General features: G+C 37.6%; 2 protein-coding genes across 6 annotated transcripts in view; one reads left to right on the top strand and one right to left on the bottom strand.

Annotated features, from left to right (window-relative positions):
• LOC135101292 (tRNA (cytosine(34)-C(5))-methyltransferase-like) overlaps window positions 1-11,475 on the bottom strand; it is a 25,662-nt gene extending 14,187 nt beyond the window's left edge. The window contains exons 1-8 of one of the 2 annotated variants that reach the window (XM_064005029.1): window positions 11,232-11,246; window positions 10,756-10,836; window positions 10,401-10,455; window positions 8,116-8,351; window positions 7,675-7,852; window positions 6,874-7,108; window positions 5,941-6,070; window positions 5,006-5,183 (exon numbers count right to left, since the gene is read on the bottom strand). In XM_064005029.1, coding sequence (XP_063861099.1) covers window positions 5,006-5,183; window positions 5,941-6,070; window positions 6,874-7,108; window positions 7,675-7,852; window positions 8,116-8,303 — 909 coding nt within the window. In that variant the 5' untranslated portion in view covers window positions 8,304-8,351; window positions 10,401-10,455; window positions 10,756-10,836; window positions 11,232-11,246. Of the gene's footprint in view, window positions 1-5,005; window positions 5,184-5,940; window positions 6,071-6,873; window positions 7,109-7,674; window positions 7,853-8,115; window positions 8,352-10,400; window positions 10,456-10,755; window positions 10,837-11,231 lie in introns of both variants that reach the window. The other variant, XM_064005019.1, reaches the window with a different exon arrangement.
• Window positions 11,476-11,729: 254 nt separating this feature from the next.
• Window positions 11,730-20,786, top strand: part of LOC135101273 (uncharacterized) — a 38,230-nt gene continuing 29,173 nt past the window's right edge. The window contains exons 1-3 of one of the 4 annotated variants that reach the window (XM_064004993.1): window positions 11,730-11,845; window positions 16,676-17,055; window positions 19,758-19,874. In XM_064004993.1, the coding sequence (XP_063861063.1) occupies window positions 16,696-17,055; window positions 19,758-19,874 (477 nt within the window). In that variant the 5' untranslated portion in view covers window positions 11,730-11,845; window positions 16,676-16,695. Of the gene's footprint in view, window positions 11,846-12,281; window positions 12,386-16,374; window positions 16,492-16,675; window positions 17,056-19,757; window positions 19,875-20,786 lie in introns of those variants that run through there. The other 3 variants (XM_064004981.1, XM_064004985.1, XM_064005003.1) reach the window with 3 other exon arrangements.

The following is a 20,786-nucleotide window of genomic DNA, read 5'->3' as shown; positions in this document are numbered from 1 at the left end:
TTAATGCTTTTTCCTAATGTGTACAGCACTGATTGGATGATAAATAGGTAGCAAAAAATTGCAGCAGATTCCCACATTAGCTGAAGTGTGTGAGAATCAATCTAATCTCCCATCTGGAATCAAAACTTTCATTACTGTTTCACTGTGATACTGAGATGCTCCTGCCTGATGTCATTGAAAGGAATATTATGATGTGCTGTAATAGAGCCAGGCAAATCAAGAACCTAACTTACAAAATGTGCTCTTCTTGCACTAAGGCAATAAATTATATTAATTTTATTTATTTCAATTGATTCATTTTTTTGTTTGTTCCCTGAACGAAGACTGTTGCATAACGTTAGCACTATTCCTTCTCACTATATTACAAATAATGAATATAAAATAAATTCAGAATTATTTATTTATTTATTTTATGTAGGAGAGACACTGGCCAAGGGAGGAGAAAAAAAAAAAAAAAAAAAAAAAAAAAAAAAAAAAAAAAAAACCCACTGAGATGCAAGTCCCATGCAAGAGTCCAAAGTGGTAGTCAAAAATTGAAGGATAAGTGTCTTGAAACTTCCCTCTTGAAGGAATTCAAGTCAAAGGAAGGTGGAAATACAGAAGCAGGCAGTGAGTCCCAGAATTTACCAGAGAAAGGGATGAATGATTGAGAATACTGGTTAACTCTTGCATTAGAGAGGTGGACAGAATAGAGGTAAGAGAAAGAAGAAAGTCTTGTGTAACAAGGCCAAGATAAGAAGAGCAGTTAGCATGAAAACAGCACTAGAAGAAAGCTAGAGATGCAACATTGCAGCAATGAGAGACAGGTTGATGACAGTCAGTTAGAGGAGAGGAGTTGATGAGACGAAAAGCTTTTGATTCCACCCTGTCTAGAAGAGTGGTATGAGTGGAACCCCCCAGACATGTGAAGTATACTCCATACATGGACAGATAACGCCCCTGTAAGGGGGGGAGAAAAACTGGCCTAATTTCATAGAAGCTGTTTTAGCTAGAGATGAGATGTGAAGTTTTCAGTTCAGATTATAAGTAAAGGACAGACCAAGAATGTTCAGTGTAGAAGAGGGGGACAGTTGAGTGTCACTGAAGAAGAGGGGATAGTTGTCTGGAAGGTTGTGTTGAACTGACAGATGGAAGAATTGAATTTTTGAGGCATTGAACAATACCAAGTTTGCTCTGCCCCAATCAGAAATTTTAGAAAAATCATAAGTCAGGTGTTCTGTGACTTCCCTGTGTGAAATGTTTACTTCCTGAAGGGTTGGATGTCTATGAAAAGACACGGAAAAGTGCAGGGTGGTATCATCAGTATAGGAATGGATAGGACAAGAAGTTTAGTTTAGAAGGTCATTGATGAATAATAAGAAGAGAGTGGGTGACAGGACAGAACACTGAGGAACACCACTGTTAATAGAGCCAATTATGGCATTATAATTTATTCAGCCACTCTATTGGTCTGATATGATATGTGCTCAATCATTTAAGAAATTTATATATAATAAAAAAAAAAAAAAATACATACTTGAGACTTAATTGAAGACATGTTGAAATCTTTCCACATTCCCACTTAAGAAATGTATATACTGCTGATAGTGTCCCCAGGTCTGTATTGAGGCATATCAAACCTGACATAGAATAGGAGAGGTGCCTCTGTGCAAGCACAAAGGCACAGTTTCGGAGCAACAATAGGAGGGACCCCGTCAGGTCCATAAGCCTTCCGAGGGTTTAGGCCAGCAACGGCAAAGAAAACATCATTGCGAAGAATTTTAATAAGTAGCATGAAGTAGTCCGAGGATGGAGGAGAGGGAGGAACAACCCATGAATCGTCCAAGGTAGAATTTTCAGCAAAGGTTTGAGCAAAGAGTTCAGCTTTAGAAATAGATGTGATAGCAGTGGTGCCATCTGCTTGAAATAAAGGAGGGAAAGAAGAAGAAGCAAAGTAATTGGAGACATTTTTGGCTTGATGCCAGAAGTCACAAGGGGAATTAGATCTTGAAAGATCGTCTAAGGTAGAATTTTTAGCAAAAGTTTGAGCGAAGAGTTCAGCTTTAGAAATAGATGTGATAGTAGTGGTGCCATCTGGTTGAAATAAAGGAGGGAAAGAAGAAGAAGCAAAGTAATTGGAGATATTTTTGGCTAGATGCCAGAGGTCACGAGGGGAGTTAGATTTTGAAAGATTTTGACACTTTCTGTTAATGAAGCAGTTTTTGGCTAGTTGGAGAACAGACTTGGCATGGTTCCAGGCAGAAATATAAAGTGCATGAGATTCAGGTGATGGAAGGCTTAAGTACCCTTTGTGGGCCATCTCTCTATCATGTATAGTATGAGAACAAGCTGTATTAAATCAAGGTTTGGAAGGTTTAGGTCAAGAAAAAGAGTGAGGAATGTATGCCTCCATGCCAGACACTATCATCTCTGCTATGTGCTCGGCACATAAAGCTAGGTCTCTGGCACGGAAGCAGTAGTCATTCCAAGGAAAATCAGCAAAATACCTCCTCAGGTCCCCCCCAACTAGCAGAGGCAAAATGCCAGAGGCACCTTCACTTAGGGGGATCCTGAGGAGGGATTGAAGCAATAGGACAAGATACAGATATGAGACTGTGATCGGAGGAGCCCAACGGAGAAGAGAGGGTGACAGCATAAGCAGAAGGATTAGAGGTCAGGAAAAGGTCAAGAATGCTGGGCATATCTCCAAAACAGTCAGGAATATGAGTAGGGTGTTGCACTAATTGCTCTAGGTTGTGGAGGATAGCAAAGTTGAAGGCTAGTTCACCAGTATGGTCAGTGAAGGGAGAAGAAAGCCAAAGCTGGTGGTGAGCATTGAAGTCTCCAAGCATGGAGATCTCTGCAAAAGGGAAGAGAGTCAGAATGTGCTCCACTTTGGAAATTTAGTCAAAGAATATCTTATAGTCAGAGGAGTTAGGTGAGAGGTATGCAGCACAGATAAATTTTGTTTCAGAGTGACTCTGTAGTTGTAGCCAAATGGTGGAAAACTCGGAAGATTCAAGAGCATGGGCACGAGAGCAGGTTAAGTCATTGCGCACATAAACGCAACATCCAGCTTTGGACCGAAAATGAGAATAGAGAAAGTAGGAGGGAACAGAAAAGGGGCTACTGTCAGTTGCCTCAGATACCTGAGTTTCAGTGGGGAAAAGAAGATGAGGTTTAGAATAGGAGAGGTGCTGTTCTACAGATTGAAAATTAGATCTTAGACCATGAATGTTGCAGAAGTTAATGAAGAAAAAGTTGAGGGGGGGTGTCAAGACACTTAGGGTTGTTGTCAGAAGGACAGTCCGACCTGGGGACATTTGTGGTCCCCTCCCCAGATGGGGACTCCAAGGCTGGCTGGTGTAGGAGTCGCCATGATAATTTTGAAATTTTGAGTGAAGGGTGTGTGTTATTAGGTGCTTGTAGTTTTGTGTGGAGGAAGAGAGTTGTCTTGAGAAGGCAGGCTGTGACTGCCCCCTTGTGTTGTGAGACACAAAGGGAAATGTTCAGAGAGGTCACAGCTAGGTTTAATGATAAGTTCACAGCACCCCATGATCCAGTGCTTTAGACCACACTGGGAGTAATTATTGTTTCAGCAGGTGCCTACAATGATTCTATAAGAAACAAAATAACTGAATTCCACATAATCCATGTCCACAGAATTCTATTTATACTTCAACTACAGCACATGTAAGAATATAGCAAGAAATTTGCTTAGAGAGTTGTAAAGTATCCACATCTGCAATTTGCATTCTAAAATGTTATTCAATATATTAAATAAACACAAATATCAACAAATATCAATTTTACCAGTCTGACTAACTAAGATCATTAACTGTTACCTAATGGTCTGATCATTTTGAACTGAGAGTTTAGTTGTCCTTTCCAGAGATTTCCCAGCCTGTGGCACTGCCACACTTATACCAAGACACACCTCATGTCTTGGAACTTCCTACCTAAAAATTAAATGGTGTTGTAGTATATACACACTGTGATGGTCTAAAAAAGGCAAGTTAGTGTAATACATGTTTTTTTTTTTAATGACACTTGCATTGTTTTTTTTTGCAAACACCACAATACTTGGCGATGTTTCCTCCAGTCAATGTCATGTTTCCATGGGTGACCAAGTGAGGTCAAACAGTCAAAGTGACCATGTTAATCCATGGTCACTTACTCTTCCACCGCCATCCAGGATGGAAACTACTTCTCCTGCTTGCTCTCGTCACCACAGGCAAGAAGAAGAGCTTACTTACTCCCTAAATAAGTATTTTTGGGGAAGAAAAGACTAATAGGTGATCATTACTTAACCCCTCAAGAGCTGCTGCCTGAACAGCAAAAGCCATCAACATGCCTGGACTTTTACCTTGATGGTGGTGTGGAAAAAGTCGTAACTAAAGAATAAAAATATAACATCAAAGTTTAAGGGGAATATAATATCTAAAAGGAAACCTATCACATTTAAATGAAATTCACAATGGAGAGAGAGAGAGAGAGAGAGAGAGAGAGAGAGAGAGAGAGAGAGAGAGAGAGAGAGAGAGAGAGAGAGAGAGAGAGAGAGAGAGAGAGAGAGAGAGAGAGAGAGAGAGAGAGAGAGAGAGAGAGAGAGAGAGAGAGAGAGAGAGAGAGAGAGAGAGAGAGAGAGAGAGAGAGAGAGAGAGAGAGAGAGAGAGAGAGAGAGAGAGAGAGAGAGTGGTGGTATATGGGGAGTGAGGTTATCAGTGACACATAGGCTCTAATCTGATAACTGCCCAATACAAGGTTTGGCAGCACTATAGGCTGGGGAATCCCTGGAAAGCACAATGCCTAAACACTCAATTCAAAATTATCAGACCATAGTATATCAATAAGCATATGCAACATGGCCACTCAAAACAATTCATTGCTACTAGCAATTAATGTCACATCTTACATGCATAGTATCACCTGTTATGATGAAAACCACTCAAAATCCAAATGATCAATGTAAATGCAGGATACTGGAGAACAAAACTGTTATGAGTAAATGATGAATGTGAAAACTCACCTTCAGCCCAGGTAACTGGCTTGAAACATCAACCAATTGAATGGAGCCATCAGCCTCCATCAGTAGCCTCTGGATGACAGCTTCATTTTCCAGAGGATTAAGGGAGCAGGTGGAGTAAACAAGACGCCCTCCCACTGCTAGCATCTCTATTCCTCGGCGAGCTATTCTCAACTGCAAGCTGTTGGGCAGAATTTATTACTACTAGTTACTACTGTAACTATCCACTTACAAGAGAAGTACAACTACAATCATATTTAATCTATTTCAACAAACAAAACTCTACAATATTGCCTTATTGAACAATCAATGGCATCACTCGTAACTGTTCTGAAAGATGTTTCACGCTTACATGGGTCAACCTTAGTCACCTAATAGGTATCTGTTAAGCAACAATGATGTCTATGAAGGGTATCATCTTCCAAGTTTCTTCTTAGAGCCATACCCCATTTTTATTTGATATACCTATAAGTAACCTGTCTAAATATTTTATCCTGTAATTTTTATCCTTTCAAAAGACACCTTAAAAATATTTTGGCTTTCTCTCAGATCTCCCTAGGTTCTTTAATAGGAACAGTATTATGAGTGGACTTTTTTAACTTTTCCCTTTCCCACACACACACACATATAAAGCTTAATGCAACCCACTTGTTCTCATCACTTCACTGGTGCTGTCAACTCCTCACTTGTTGAGATATTTTTCATAGTACTGCACATTCACCTCACTGCATTCTTCATTATATTCTAGTCATGTGTATCTCATCCTCAATAAGAAATGTTTCACAGTAAAAAAAATATTGTGTTTTTCACACATCAACTATGTTTCTTGCCTGGCCAGCCCTCTGAAGCTGGACACACTATAATGTCATCTATCTGCTTCTTTAGGATTGCAATGCACTGCCCCTTCTATTCATTCAAAGATGTATATTATTCCTTACCCATGTAAGTTTGCTCCATTAACAGGATTCCATTTTGCCCAAACATCAAAATTTTTCCTAAGTGTACCATCTCCTGAACATGGAACATCACAGAGAATACGGTCAAACTTGATGGGTCCAACACTTCCATCTGAAGAGAAAAACAAAAATTAATGAATTAAAAAAAAAAAAAAAACTTGCCTGCACTTTATTGACCCAACCTCATCTTCTGCAATATGTACTTTGTACAGTATTGTCACTATTGTGCCTACATGTGCAGCTATCCAGAGTTCAGTTGTGGGTAAAGTTTGATGTGCAATGTCTCACATCAAATGGTGTTCTAATGCTAATAGTGTGTATTATTATGATGCTCTCATCTTTCCACATTATTAACTTCTGTTTGGATGTTAATTGTGGACAGTGTTGCATTTTAGATTACTTTATCCTTCTGATTCCATAAACAGGAGCACCAACACTACATTAATACAATGAGGTAAATACACATATACACAATCCATCAGAATCCTCCTCTTCATTATCAGCTTACATATATGATTCCACTGCAGGGAAAGGGGCTCCCTACTGGCCACATACCATGTGATGTTAGACTGCAAGATCACGCTTACATTCTGTACCTATTTGCTGTTAAATGTAAAGGTGCTACAACATGAAAGGACACAAGCCCAAATTGCCTCCATCTGCCCAGGGATTTGAGTCTAGGGCCTTTCAGCTGTGAAGAGAGCACAGCAACCACTACACCTATTGAGTTACAGTTAGACTCCTGAAAATCATTCATGGAAAAGTAACTGCATATATATGACTGCTCTTCTCTCAAACATTTAAGGTAGGGAAGGTCTGTAATCACTCCTGGATGAGAATGTATAAAGTGACAGACATTACCCACCTACCACTAAATCATAACAAATTAACTTATGCACAAAACCTGCTATTAACCTTTGCGTGTATGGTGGATGTTTGGCATGAAGGCAGCATCATGATTGGTTATTATGATGGCAGGGCTCTGTAATCGCTTGGCTTGATGAGTAAGCATGTAACAACGCTTATTGTCAGCATCATTAGCAACAACTATCCCCTCAGGTATGGCTGCTGAGCGATCATCATTTGCACTATGAAGGAACTCAATGAGCTGGGCGGTCTTGCTGCCTGGTGCTGCACACATATCCAACACCTGCAATAAAGTGTACTAAATTGTACATTTTTTGCTTGTCAAAAAGGTTAATAAATGATGGCATATCTTTTGCATAAACTCCTATTAGCCAGTACCTGATGCCTGTTCCTAAGAATTTTCTAATTCAACTTTTTTAGAGACATCAACTACTACTCCATCTGGACAGTCAAAATCAACAACTTCACTTACATCCCTTTCAAACATCAACTTACTTTTATTTATATTCACCTTTAAGTTCTGCCTTTTGCAATAAATTATATTTATATATAAATCCAATTTTCAGCAAGTTAATTATATTAGTAGAACAAAAAAAAAATAAATAAATAAAATAAAAAAAAGCATTATGCAACATAACTTCCTGTGCACCTGCCAACTACAAGACACTTTTCAGAGAAAATACTATAAAATTTTACCTTGTATCCAATATATTCATAATAATATACATTTCCCACACAAACATAAAAACACACACATACACATAAAAAAAATAAATAAAAAAAAATGTAAGAGGGACATGTTTAATATACTAGTAAACACAACATTATGATGGTAAGTCACACACTCACCTTGTGGTGTGGCTGAACATCCAGGACAACAGGTGGTATCATGCTCACAGCTTCTTGACGAGATATGTTGCCAGTCTCTGTCTCTGATATGAGGAACTGGTGTAACTGCCAGTATGCTTCACAACGGCGAATATTTTTCCTGGTCAAGTTCAACTGCCATGCCAGATTATTTGGGTACCTTTGGTGGATAAAATAATTCATTATTTTATTGTTCATATCCATTTTGTGATACATTAAACAAAATAAATAACGATGAATAATCAAGTTACCTGTTAGCTATGAAGCCTCAATGTAAAATATCAACATGCACATCAGAGACATCTCCACAAGTCAACTCTGTATACACAAATGGTCGTATTGCACAGTGGTGTTGTTGTACTGGTACCATGCAAACTACTTTCACTTTTAATATCACATAACTAGAATATGAAAGTGACATACCATGGCAAACAAAAAGGCTTCAGAGGTTTGACAGGTTCTTCACCAGCTTCCTGCTCTTCTGGAGTGAGTTCTGGTGGAATAATCTGAGAAAGTGGTTCAAAAAATGTTGTCTTCATTACTCTGAGCAGTGCACACGCCATATCTTTTGTTCCTGTGAGACGAAAGGCAGCAGGCAGATTCTCTTTCATGCACGCAAGGAATTCTTCCCATTCACCTTCAGGTACAACTTTCTGAGCCTATGAGGAGGAAACACAAGTATTATTATTATTGCCTTACAAGGAATGTTTTCCACACACTGTTATGATTGAGATTTTCTTTTAAGGGATCTAAAATTCTAAAACCACATTTGAAACTCTAATATACAGTGACAAGTATTATTTAGCAAAGACTATAATTACTTTATGAAAATATGTAAGTATACTATCAGACCAGATCTATATCTACCTATAAATCTTTCTATTTCAAAATCAAGAAAGCTTATTCTATATAAAAGTAAACTCATCAATTCTCATCTTTCTAAAATTATAATGGGTACATGTCATTTGCTTGGAATGAGTGTAAAGTGAAATTTGTATAAGATGTACTGGTAATAACAATATTCTAGAAGGCTGTGATGCAGAACATGGGAGCAGGAAAGGAGGCTGAATATAAGGATACAGAGTCTGAGGAACATGTAAAGGAACTACACACATGGATTAAATGAGAAATGACTAAATATGAACTATTGTTACTTGACTGGTGTTGAAAGATCATGAACATGAGTGAGTGTCTGGTTTCTTGTCTCAGCTTGTCCCCTTTATGGAGGATGTTGGTTTGATATAAAGTTAGACAAAATATGACAAAATAATACCACCTAGTCCCAAAATAGCTATGAAAAATATCAGACATCAATAATGTCACCTTTCTGTTGGGCTAGTGGAGACATTTTCCTGCATTTCAATAAAGAACAGGAAAGATTTGCTAATGAGAAAAAACAGCAATCATTTCCCTGCTTGCATTTCCTGACACTTGTTGTCTTGAAACATGTTGGTTAACAGATAATTCACAAAATGGACTGAGGTCATATGCCAAGTCACTGGAGAGCCATTAAACTGACACTAAGTCTCCTCAGAATTTCCAATGATGACAATAAACATCATTGCATTACTCACTTAGATATCAATAGTAGGGTTTGACAAAGAAACAATGTTGACTCATAAGAGAGTGAAATTAACTGCAATATTTAATAAAATAAGGGTGGTGATACAGCACTCATATATTTCTTTACACAACTGGGTAGTGATATTTTCTCTTTCTTTCTTCCTTATCATCTGCTTATTTCCCTCACATGTTTCACTTGTTATCTACGACTATCCTCACTCCATATTTCCTTACACACCATTTTTCATTACATCTCCAATGCCTCTAGAAGTGAAAAACAGAAAACAAAAAAGTTGCATATTACATAATCCATGCTGAGACAACTATGAAAAGACTACACTAGTTCTTCTTAATAACAATGGCTAAGGAACAGGAAAAATTCATGCCCATTTGCATCCTTTTTTTGTAAATTACTATTTCCACAAAAAGAGTAGTTACAGGATTACTGCTGAACTGTATTTTCCCTCAACCAATATTGCTCTGATTTTCATCATCAATTATAGTCCCACCACTCTAAAACCAAGGTTTGAGTGGGTTCAAGGCTGGGATTTCCCTACCCACAGCATTGCCATGTTTCCTCTACTCTAGCTGGTGAATGATGGCCTGACGATGTTAGGCTTCGTTGCATCCTGACCTGACCTGACCTGTGTGTGTGTGTGTACACCACACATGGTTATAAATTTTATGAAGTGACATACTAAATGACAGTCAATATGATCCTTGAGAGTACTTTTTGTGCTCTCTCTCTCTCTCTCTCTCTCTCTCTCTCTCTCTCTCTCTCTCTCTCTCTCTTTCTATATGTATGTATATATATATATATATATATATATATATATATATATATATATATATATATATATATATATATATATATTGTTACGTGCTAGTTATAGCTTTTAATTGCATTGTACAATACATATTAAAATTTTGACTTTATTTCCACACCACGGCAAGAGAGTGGAGGAAGCACTCAACCCATCCCAAGTCACACAGGTGATGTGACTCATGAGTTGTGAGGCCTGGGTGTGTAGGCGTATGTGTTGCCACTTGTCAGGGTTTTAATGGATTTATTTTTATCATGAAAAAAAAAATTCTACTGATATTCCTTCCAAATGTATAATAAATGTAATTGTTTCACTACTTACCCATCTTAGGACTATGGAGGAAGTCTGCAAAAGCAGTGCTATTTTTTCAGCAATGCTGTAAAATAAGTATGTCACATTTTTTTGTTGTTCTATAACTACTTTATGCATATTGTTTGTTTTCTTTAACATACTAGAATATTTACTTTAAATTGTAGTGGTAATATATATATTTAGCTATTTGCGATATCTTTTACATATATCACAGCAATTATACATTGGTGATTTAGGAAATATGGCCATGCCGCAGGCAGGGGAGTCCCTGTGCTGACCCCACCTAAACCTTGGTTTTAGAGGGGTGGAACTATAGTTATCATCATTATCGGTAAAATATCACTGAATCAAAAAATTCAGTTACCTTGTAAAATGTTTCAAAATTCTTATTTTCTCGAACTACTTCTTCATAGCTCACTCCTGGGGGCCGCTCCTTTTTGGGACGCTGAAAAAAAAATAATAAATAAATAAAAATAAATAAATAAAATAATCATAGTCCACGTTGACTGAAATGCTGGTTGACTGAATGTCTGCCAAAATAGTTTCCTGTCAGCCAGTCAGATTAGTACCAGATTATTGACCATTGGAAATAATCAAATTCTGTTTCATATTTACGTTATGTTAATAGCTTCCTGAAAGCTTTTGAATGGGACAAACACGAGAACTACAGGAACACTAAAATGACTGACCACAGCATTACTGATGACCACAGTATACATCACGGTCACTGGGCATATTGCTTTATGACACTCGTTTTGATGTTTTCACTTGAAAATATTGCTGTGAATGTCAAAATCTAGACATCACAAAATATTCCTTTCCAGTCAACAAAACACCTACCTCTACTCTACTCTCTCCGTCATTTTTGCCACGTTTCCTTCCTTTCCTTCCCATAGTGGTGTGTGATAACGTCCTGCCAGCACTCGCAGCCACGCGCCACAGTCTCGCCAATGCACCTTCCTCTTGTAAACTCTAACGCTTTGTGTTATGTCAACCCAACCTCCAGCTTGTGCCGCCAGCCGCGTGTTGGTGCCGCTCGCCACCGTGCCTCGGCGGTGTTGTGGCGTCTCTGCAACGGCGCCGCCACGCGCTTTTCTGTGGACACCTCACTCTTGTCTTCCTTTTTTTTTTTTTTTTTTTTTTGTGGGCTGTTATGATGATATCGTATCCTTAACTTTCTTTACTGTATTTTCCTTGTAATTTTACCTAAAATATTTCAGCCTTTGTTTTTATGTTTCCAATATTGATTAAAAAGGACCCATAACGGTTATAAATGTCTATCAAACAAAATTTTCACGCATTTCTCCTTGTTACATTAGAAGTACTACATGTCATATTCATACATTACAGCCATACTTTCACACACTGACGAAGGTTTACCCACGAGTGTTTAGCTACGTGACCACCCGCTGATGCTCATCAGATACCCTGACCCATTTACGGAAAACCCACATGTGAGTCATTAATTTCAAGAGAATTTTTTTTTTTTTTTAACAAGAAATCAAATTGCTTGAAATCAATGCAATGGTAGCCTGCGTAGCTTATCATACTGAAAAGAAAATAATAAAATGGTAGGCTGTCGACACTCCTTTGTCATTTGTACAGTTTGTTTAACTTGAAGATTAGATCTAGTTCAGCATGAAATATAGTAACACATGGAGCAGAATAATTTGTGTTATTGTTTATAACTGTCAGCTAATAATTAACGTCTTACTTTTTCATAGAAACGGTCAAACTTACATGTGTACGCATCCACTGTTCTATATGATTTAATAGATTCATTATGATGTAATAAAATAAAAAATTATTTTATATAGCAGAAGAAAACTTTGATAAAGCTGTTCGACAAAATAAGCAAATAAATAATATATATACCCTTTTCTAGGAGAGTGTCGCCAGCCTGACAATGATGGCGGTCGAGAGAGTGTGTTAGAGACTTGTGCCCAAATTATTTTTTTTATAAGGCAGAGAAGTCCAATTATTAAAGGATATTGGTAAGAACCTAAAATACTTGTGAATGGGTCGTCATTTCTACATTGTGCTCCCATGACTTTCGGGGTCTGGGCGAGGGCAGCGTGCATGGCGGTGACGTTGTGGCCAAGCAGACCAAGCCCTGCCACTCCACCTTATTTCCTTCCCTCTTACTGGCACTTAGTTGTCCTACTTGGTTTTGGTGGAGTTTCTAGTATTACAGTGGGTGTTGGCGTAGTCGCTCTAACTTAGATGCCTCAGGAGTTCGTCTAACCACAGTTCACCTAGTAGAGATTAATGCTACCTGAGAAAAGTATAGAGCGGGAATGATTATTAAGTATCTGTGAGTCCTCTAGTTATATTTCATCACTTACCAAATTTCATACGGAGATATCAAACATTCCCTGCATGAAATTAAGTCCACCTTGATCCATTATAAGTTCCGCACTTAGAAGGAAACATGTTAGGTGTTGGATGGGTTTTCGACAAACATAATGCTGCAATTTTCAAGTCAGATTATTCTAGTAAATAACGAGAAATATGCTTGTCTTGTACTCGTGGATGAAACTAATTCTCTTGGTAGATAGCTGTGTGTTTTGAGTGAATCTGCTAACCATTCCCATTGGAGTTTTTTTTTCTTTTGTTCTTCACTCATCTCTTCCCATTCAAAACTAAAGGTAATGAAATAATATGTGAAACAAAGCTAGAACAGTCTGTAACCCCATGTAACTAATCTTACAAGCCTGCTGGCCATTACTTTCCTCATTTAGACTTAAAATTTTTCCCTAGCTTCAGCAAACTCAAGGGAGCTTTCAGGAAAGTGAAATTATTGGGCACAGAAGCCACATTTTTAAAAGGGTAATTGTCTAGAGTCCTTACCGGGCCTTATTACTGGTCTATTCACTTCAATTCTTTTACACATACCTTCACATGCACCTAAAACATCATTTTAAAGTGGGGGACAAATGCCCCCTTCCCTCTAGTCGGTTAGGTTAGGTTAGGTTAGGTTAGGTTAAGTTAGGTTAGGTTAGGTTAGGTTAGGTCTAGAGTCCTTACCGGGCCTTATTACTGGTCTATTCACTTCAATTCTTTTACACATACCTTCACATGCACCTAAAACCTAACCTAACCTAACCTAACCTAACCTAACCTAACTTAACCTAACCTAACCTAACCTAACCTAACCTAACCGACTAGAGGGAAGGGGGCATTTGTCCCCCACTTTAAAATGATGTTTTAGGTGCATGTGAAGGTATGTGTAAAAGAATTGAAGTGAATAGACCAGTAATAAGGCCCGGTAAGGACTCTAGACAATTACCTTTAAAAGAAGCCATTAAAAATTTAGGAAAATTTTCACTTCCCTAAATCTACAGGAAATTTGGTTAAAGTGCAGATCACCACAACCATGTGTTTCACCTGCATCACCATTCCTACCTCAAATGAGCATGGGTATCTGGCAGGAAAGGAGTGTCCTGACAGGGGACTGATCCCTGCCAAGGGCACCTGTCATGGTTTGATTTATCCAGCTGTCAGATCAATTTCTCTCTTATGAGATAGAACAGTAACCATTCGTCAAAGTGGATCTCAGAGCCCTGCTACATAAACTTGCATCTTTATGTGTAAGAGATAAATTGGATGAAATGATTAACATCTTCCTATATAAAATGATTTCAAAGGGATGTCCATAAAGAGCATTATCAGGAAATTCTACATTAGAAAGTATCTTTCCACCAAAATCTGTCATAGGACTGCTGATTTATTTATTATTGATTCATATTGCACACATCATTGACTCAAACTCAAATGTAGATTGCTCCTTGAAAACATCTGTAGGTAACAACATGATTCCCTGATCTCATGAAAATGGATGTCCAATAAAGCCCACCTCAATTAATGTGTTGACATGTACCTGCACAGCACCAAGCCAACATCTTGCAGTCATTTTAAGTCAAGCCTTCACCTTCCCACAAAATTTTTGTATTGGTTTTGTGAGGCAGGCTTTCATTACTGTAACAACTGTCTGAATGCTACAATTAATATGCAGTAGCCTCCTTCCTCAACTTACCATTGAAATGTGTGTGCCCATCTCTGCAGATATGTGTACCTTGAGCCACAGAACAAGTATGCAATAAGACAGGGAAATCTTGGATTGCACATTTGGACCACAGTTAGAGTATATGTAATAGCATATGCAGATCTCCATAGTCATTTTCTTTGCTATTGTGGATTTGAAAAAAAAAAAAAAAAAAAATTGTGAGCAGGGTGTAATGGAATGCCACTCTTTTATTAATGGTGATTGCAAAAGATAGTCATTATTTCCATTATAGGTAATACCAATAGTGGCTCATCATCTCACTGAGTATTTTTGTAGCATATCATTTGTTCCTCGGGCTAACGTGTGTGTCTTGCATAAACAAATTGGAAGTGTAAGTCTTGGTGGCATGGTCTTTTTTCATGTATCAGATAATGGCTCAGGTGACTTAAGGATGTGTAGAGGAAACTTTTAATATAAAAAAAATGTTTAGTTTTAAACTGTTGGAAAGACAATTTTTCGCAAATTTTTAAAAGACTTTTTTTTTTTTTATGTAGGAAGGACACTGGCCAAGGGCAACAAAAATCTAATAAAAAAAAATGCCCACTGAAATGCCAGTCCCATAAAAGGGTCAAAGCAGTGGTCAAAAATTGATGATTAAGTGTCTTGAAACCTCCCTCTTGAAGGAATTCAAGTCATAGGAAGGTGGAAATACAGAAGCAGGCAGGGAGTTCCAGAGTTTACCAGAGAAAGGGATGAATGATTGAGAATACTGGTTAACTCTTGCGTTAGAGAGATGGACAGAATAGGGGTGAGAGAAAGAAGAAAGTCTTGTGCAGCGAGGCTGTGGAAGGAGGGGAGGCATGCAGTTAGAAAGATCAGAAGAGCAGTTAGCATGAAAATAGCGGTAGAAGACAGCTAGATATGCAACATTGCGGCGGTGAGAGAGAGGCTGAAGACAGTCTGTTAGAGGAGAGGAGTTGATGAGACGAAAAGCTTTTGATTCCACTCTGTCTAGAAGAGCAGTATGAGTGGAACCCCCCCAGACATGTGAAGCATACTCCATACATGGACGGATAAGGCCCTTGTACAGAGTTAGCAGCTGGGGTGGTGAGAAAAACTGGCGGAGACATCTCAGAACACTTAACTTCATAGAAGCTGTCTTAGCTAGAGATGAGATTTCCAGTTCAGATTATAAGTAAAGGACAGACCGAGGATGTTCAGTGTAGAAGAGAGGGACAGTTGAGTGTCATTGAAGAAGAGGGGATAGTTGTCTGGAAGGTTGTGTCGAGTTGATAGATGGAGGAATTGAGTTTTTGAGGCATTGAACAATACCAAGTTTGCTCTGCCCCAATCAGAAATTTTAGAAAGATCAGAAGTCAGGCGTTCTGTGGCTTCCCTGCGTGATATGTTTACCTCCTGAAGGGTTGGACGTCTATGAAATGATGTGGAAAAGTGCAGGGTGGTATCATCAGCGTAGGAGTGGATAGGACAAGAAGTTTGGTTTAGAAGATCATTAATGAATAATAAGAAGAGAGTGGGTGACAGGACAGAACCCTGAGGAACACCACTGTTAATAGAGCCAATTATGGCATTATAATTTATTCAGCCACTCTATTGGTCTGATATGATATGTGCTCAATCATTTAAGAAATTTATATATAATAAAAAAAAAATACATACTTGAGACTTAATTGAAGACATGTTGAAATCTTTCCACATTCCCACTTAAGAAATGTATATACTGCTGATAGTGTCCCCAGGTCTGTATTGAGGCATATCAAACCTGACATTAACTAGAAACTGTTCTGCTATTGAACTGCTGATCAGCTAACTTAGACGTCATGCATTATGGTGAATGCCTAGGCTCATCTTCATGATGTGGCACTGTTGCTAACAGAAGCCAGTGAGCCATTTACAGGAATGTTAATTGTAGTATGAAGAGAAAGGTAGCATTATGAAGATGTCATTCAAAGAATAATCTTCCCTTTTGGTTTAGTTACTGACAATTATCATCCAGCTTTCACCCTAATCTTTTATCACTTGCCTGGCTCTGTTGTTGTTGCATGAAACAGATCTTTTAGCTAACAAAACAAAGTAAGCACTGTTTAATTATTGAATGCAGTATCAGTACATCATTATATCACACACACTAAGTTAGATAATGTTTTAATTTGAAGATTACTTTTTTTTTTTACTATATTCCTTTACTATTTATTTATTTATTTATTTTTTGCTATGTATTCTTTTACTAAGCAGTGCATGATCTTTCTTTTCCAAGGTAGTGAGGTGAACATCAAGATGATACAAGTGGGGATGTTCAATGTGCCTCCACCCCCTATCCCTGGGAAGCCCCTTCCACCACCTGGAGGAGGTCCACAACCTTTCCAACCACTCTCTTTCAAGCCTTTCAAAACTCCAGATGGAGAATTTGATGGCAAGCGATTGCGTAAAAGTGTGATGCGAAAGACTGTGGACTACAATTGTTCTGTGACAAATATGCTTGAATGTCGGGTATGGCAGCGTGATGAGAGGGACCGTCCAGCCTTACAGGCAGATGTGTGCTATGCCTCAGAAATGCTGCCCCCCACAGCTCATCCTGTGAATCCCATAAATGCAGTTGTCACCAAGTTTGTCCGTACTTCTACCAACAAAGCCAAGGTGGGTGTGATGTGAAATATTTATTGTGCATGGAAGCATGAAACAATTTTTTTTAAATTGCATCAGATATCTACCATTACTGTAAATAGAACATTAAGCTATTCTTTTATATTGATAGTTTTTAAATGACTCGGCACTGTGCCTTATTAAAGTGTTCCTTTATTACCTTATTTGATGTTGTAGCCATATAACATTCTATTGACAAAAATAAGTTTGGAGACATGTTTAGAGATACCTGTTAGTACTAAATAATTGAAATTTATAGATACTTTTGCAGTTAATTCAACTCTTGTTTCTTTCATTTGTTTTTGTAGCAAAAGTGCAATTTGATTTACTTGAAGTGATGAATCAAGTCTGGAATATATATCATTTAGAGTGAACTAGATTGAGAAGTTGCATTTCATGTCAGGCTTGGGACAAAGAACATAACTATGAAGTTATTATTTTAATGAATATTGTTGAATCTGGCTTTTTTCATAGATAATGATATATAATACCTAAACAGTTTCTAATTTAAGCTCACAGAATTTGATGTAAGAAGACTAACTCACATGGTAACTAAAATTTAAGTGAAGTATTATCCTTTTTTTGGGAACTTTACAAGAAATTTGTTGTAGTAAATGCAATACCTTCATTAAAATTATATGAATACATTTTGACCTGTTGTACTTTTACAGCCTCTTGCAATTAATATATAATTTGTATCAGTAGACACTTCTTTCAATAATAATTAAATTATCAAAGTTGATCCTATATCATGAACAACTATAATAAAACCTTGAAGAGATGCCCTAGTCAGCTGCATAGAGACTGTTGAGTGCACATAGATAAATAAGTTGGTAATTACAGTGAGGTATGCGACAATGAACATGATTCCTTCGTGTGTAGCATTCATTGTGGCAAATGTGCATTATGGTGATTGAAGAACTTATGAGAAAAAATTAATAGGTTCCAGGGAACCTGAAAATAATATAAAAAATTCCACAATTATCGAAAAAAAAAATCAGAATAAGCACATTTGCACTACTGCATTTGAGGTAACTCAACAAATATATACAGTACTCTCCCGAGTTTCATGCCTAGCCCTAATTTCTTACCATCCTGAGTTTTGTGCATTATAACTCCGAGTTTCGCACTGCTTTGACAAGTATAGGTCATATTTACCTACAGTGGGCGTCACACGTATAGATATAGTAAATACAGTAAAACCCCATAAGTCAGAGTTTGCTCTCCCTCTCTCTCTCTCTCTCTCTCTCTCTCTCTCTCTCTCTCTCTCTCTCTCTCTCTCTCTCTCTCTCTCTCTCTCTCTCTCTCTCTCTCTCTCTCTCTCTCTCTCTCTCTCTCTCTCTCTCTGTGGAAGTAAGAACAATCTTAAGGATTGCTAAATAGAATGAGACTGACTGAGAATGAAAATGGAATTACGTATATGAGAGTGAGAAAGGATGAAGCAAAAATTACATAAAATGAATGAGAGAGAGAGAGAGAGAGAGAGAGAGAGAGAGAGAGCTGTCACTCCCTAGTCTCTTATGTCTGACAGATAAGGGGCAGGAAAGGTGACAGGGAGGGAGATTTGAGACAAGATGAGAGAAGGGAGAGGAAAGGAATAAAGGGAAGAAGGGACAGGTGGCAGATAGGTGAGCAGCAGCTCACACAGCTGATGAGTTAGTCATGAGTTTTAGTTTGTTATTCCAATTAAAGTTTTATTAAAATTTCATTGCTTGTATGAATGGCAAGTTCTTGCTAGTTTTGGTTTGTTATTCCAATTAAATATTTACTAAAGTTCCAGTGTTTGCATGAGTGGTGAGTTCATTATGCCAGTTTTGGTTTGTTATTTTGACTAAATATTTATTAAAGTTTCAGTGCATTGTTGCATTTGTTGATTATAACAACTGTGCATTGTCATGTGCTCTACTGCACTGGAAATTCAGGAGTTTTTGAAGTCTCAGGCTACAGTTGGGTCATAAGTAGTGTAAAATTTCATGGATAATATATTTATAATCATGCACTATTGAGGATCTTGCAGTTTCATACTTTTAAACTAAAGGAAAAGACTGACTTGGTATCAGAGCTTGAGTTTGCTCTTTCAACCCTTTGGGCTGCAAAGTAGGATAGTGCTTGTTTTGAAATGCTGTTCATGGTATTTTATTACAATACCTTGTTTTTAATCTGTTTGTATACAACACAGCTCCCCACACCTTTATTGTCATGCAAATTGGAGCAAAACATAACCTAAGTGTATAGAGTATTATTTGCTTGGAATGACTTGAATCAACCCATGCAAGACACTGCATTAAATTACTAAAAAAAAAAAAAAATAGTGTTCCTCATTTTAGTAGATAACACCCACCTTCCTCATTGATACACTTGTTAAAAAATAAGTATTCAGCTGAAGGTTGTACAATTGTGATGGCAAGACTGGCCATGTAATGTAATGAATCAAATTCTGCATGTCTGTTCAAGAATGTTTTGCTAGCTTACTAGGTACAGTACCCTGATGACACATTAGAAGTTTTATAATTGCAAATATTTAGGCTTCTTTTAACATGGGGTGCTGAAGTGTTTTGAATACAGAGCTCAGATTTGACATTTTGTCAGAAATGTACAAAATAAGTGAGTATACCATTGTGAGAATTTTAATGTAATTGAGAAAAGTAAAGTCCATTTCAACTTTTCATCAAGTGTAAATTTCAACTTTTCTCCAGTGCCCAATCTTTTGTTTGGCATGGACACCTGAGGGACGCCGCTTGGTCACTGGTGCATCATCGGGAGAGTTCACTCTGTGGAACGGCCTTACCTTCAACTTCGAAACCATATTACAGGTGAGATCAACTACTTGAGTTTGAGTAACTGAAAGTTACATAAATATACAAGATAATATTGCTTGTTTTTCCATGTATAGTATTCTGTTGTTTCCATCCTTATTTTTATAAGGAAAGGAATTCATTATAGACAGAAGTTTGTCTGGCATATCAAGAAAATATTTTAGTCACACATAAATTTAAAAAGTTATCCAGAAAACAAAGAGTGAATAAGAAAATGGGCTGTATATCAAAGATAAATAATTTAGATTGAAAGAAATGTGTGAAAATTGCAATGAAATATAAGAATTTTGTGACATTTTTTTTACTTGGGCTCAACACATGATAATGGAAAGACTCTGCATCCCTTAAGTTTAAGCTGATTGGCAGGCTGGTAATAGATATGGAAAGGCTCTATAAATAAGGCATATGTGTGACAGAACATGGAGAAGGGGAATGTGTTACCATTAAGATTGGTCAGGTTCGTATCTCCATAGTTATTGTATATCTTCATGGATGTTGTGGTGAGGGACAAGAAAGATAGGGGTTTGGAAACAAGAGTTCAGAATAGTGTATGAAGATCATAGAGGCATAAGGAAGTGAATTGATATGTTTTTTGAATTATGAAGCACTTGTATAAATTATGAAGCACTTGTTGTATAGAATAAAGGAAAGCTGCAGAGTTATGTTAGTATGAGGTTATATAACAAAAGAAAGCTAACTGTGAATATGGCAAAGAGCAAGAGAGAGGTTTAGGTGTTGATGTAAATCTAAATGGTGGGAAACTGGAACAAGTGAAAAGAGTTCGATATTAAGATGTGGACTTGGATGTAAGGACAGTCTAGGGAGGCAATGAGTTATACTGGGAGAAACTAAGGACTAGTATATTATGTTTTGCAGGTCTGCTGTTAGACCCTTAGCAGAGGGACTTTG

Source organism: Scylla paramamosain, chromosome 1 (assembly GCF_035594125.1).
Source record: "Scylla paramamosain isolate STU-SP2022 chromosome 1, ASM3559412v1, whole genome shotgun sequence".
Taxonomy (NCBI): domain Eukaryota; kingdom Metazoa; phylum Arthropoda; class Malacostraca; order Decapoda; family Portunidae; genus Scylla; species Scylla paramamosain.
Note: the sequence above shows the minus strand (reverse complement) of the source record. Positions and strands in the feature narration are given on the sequence as shown.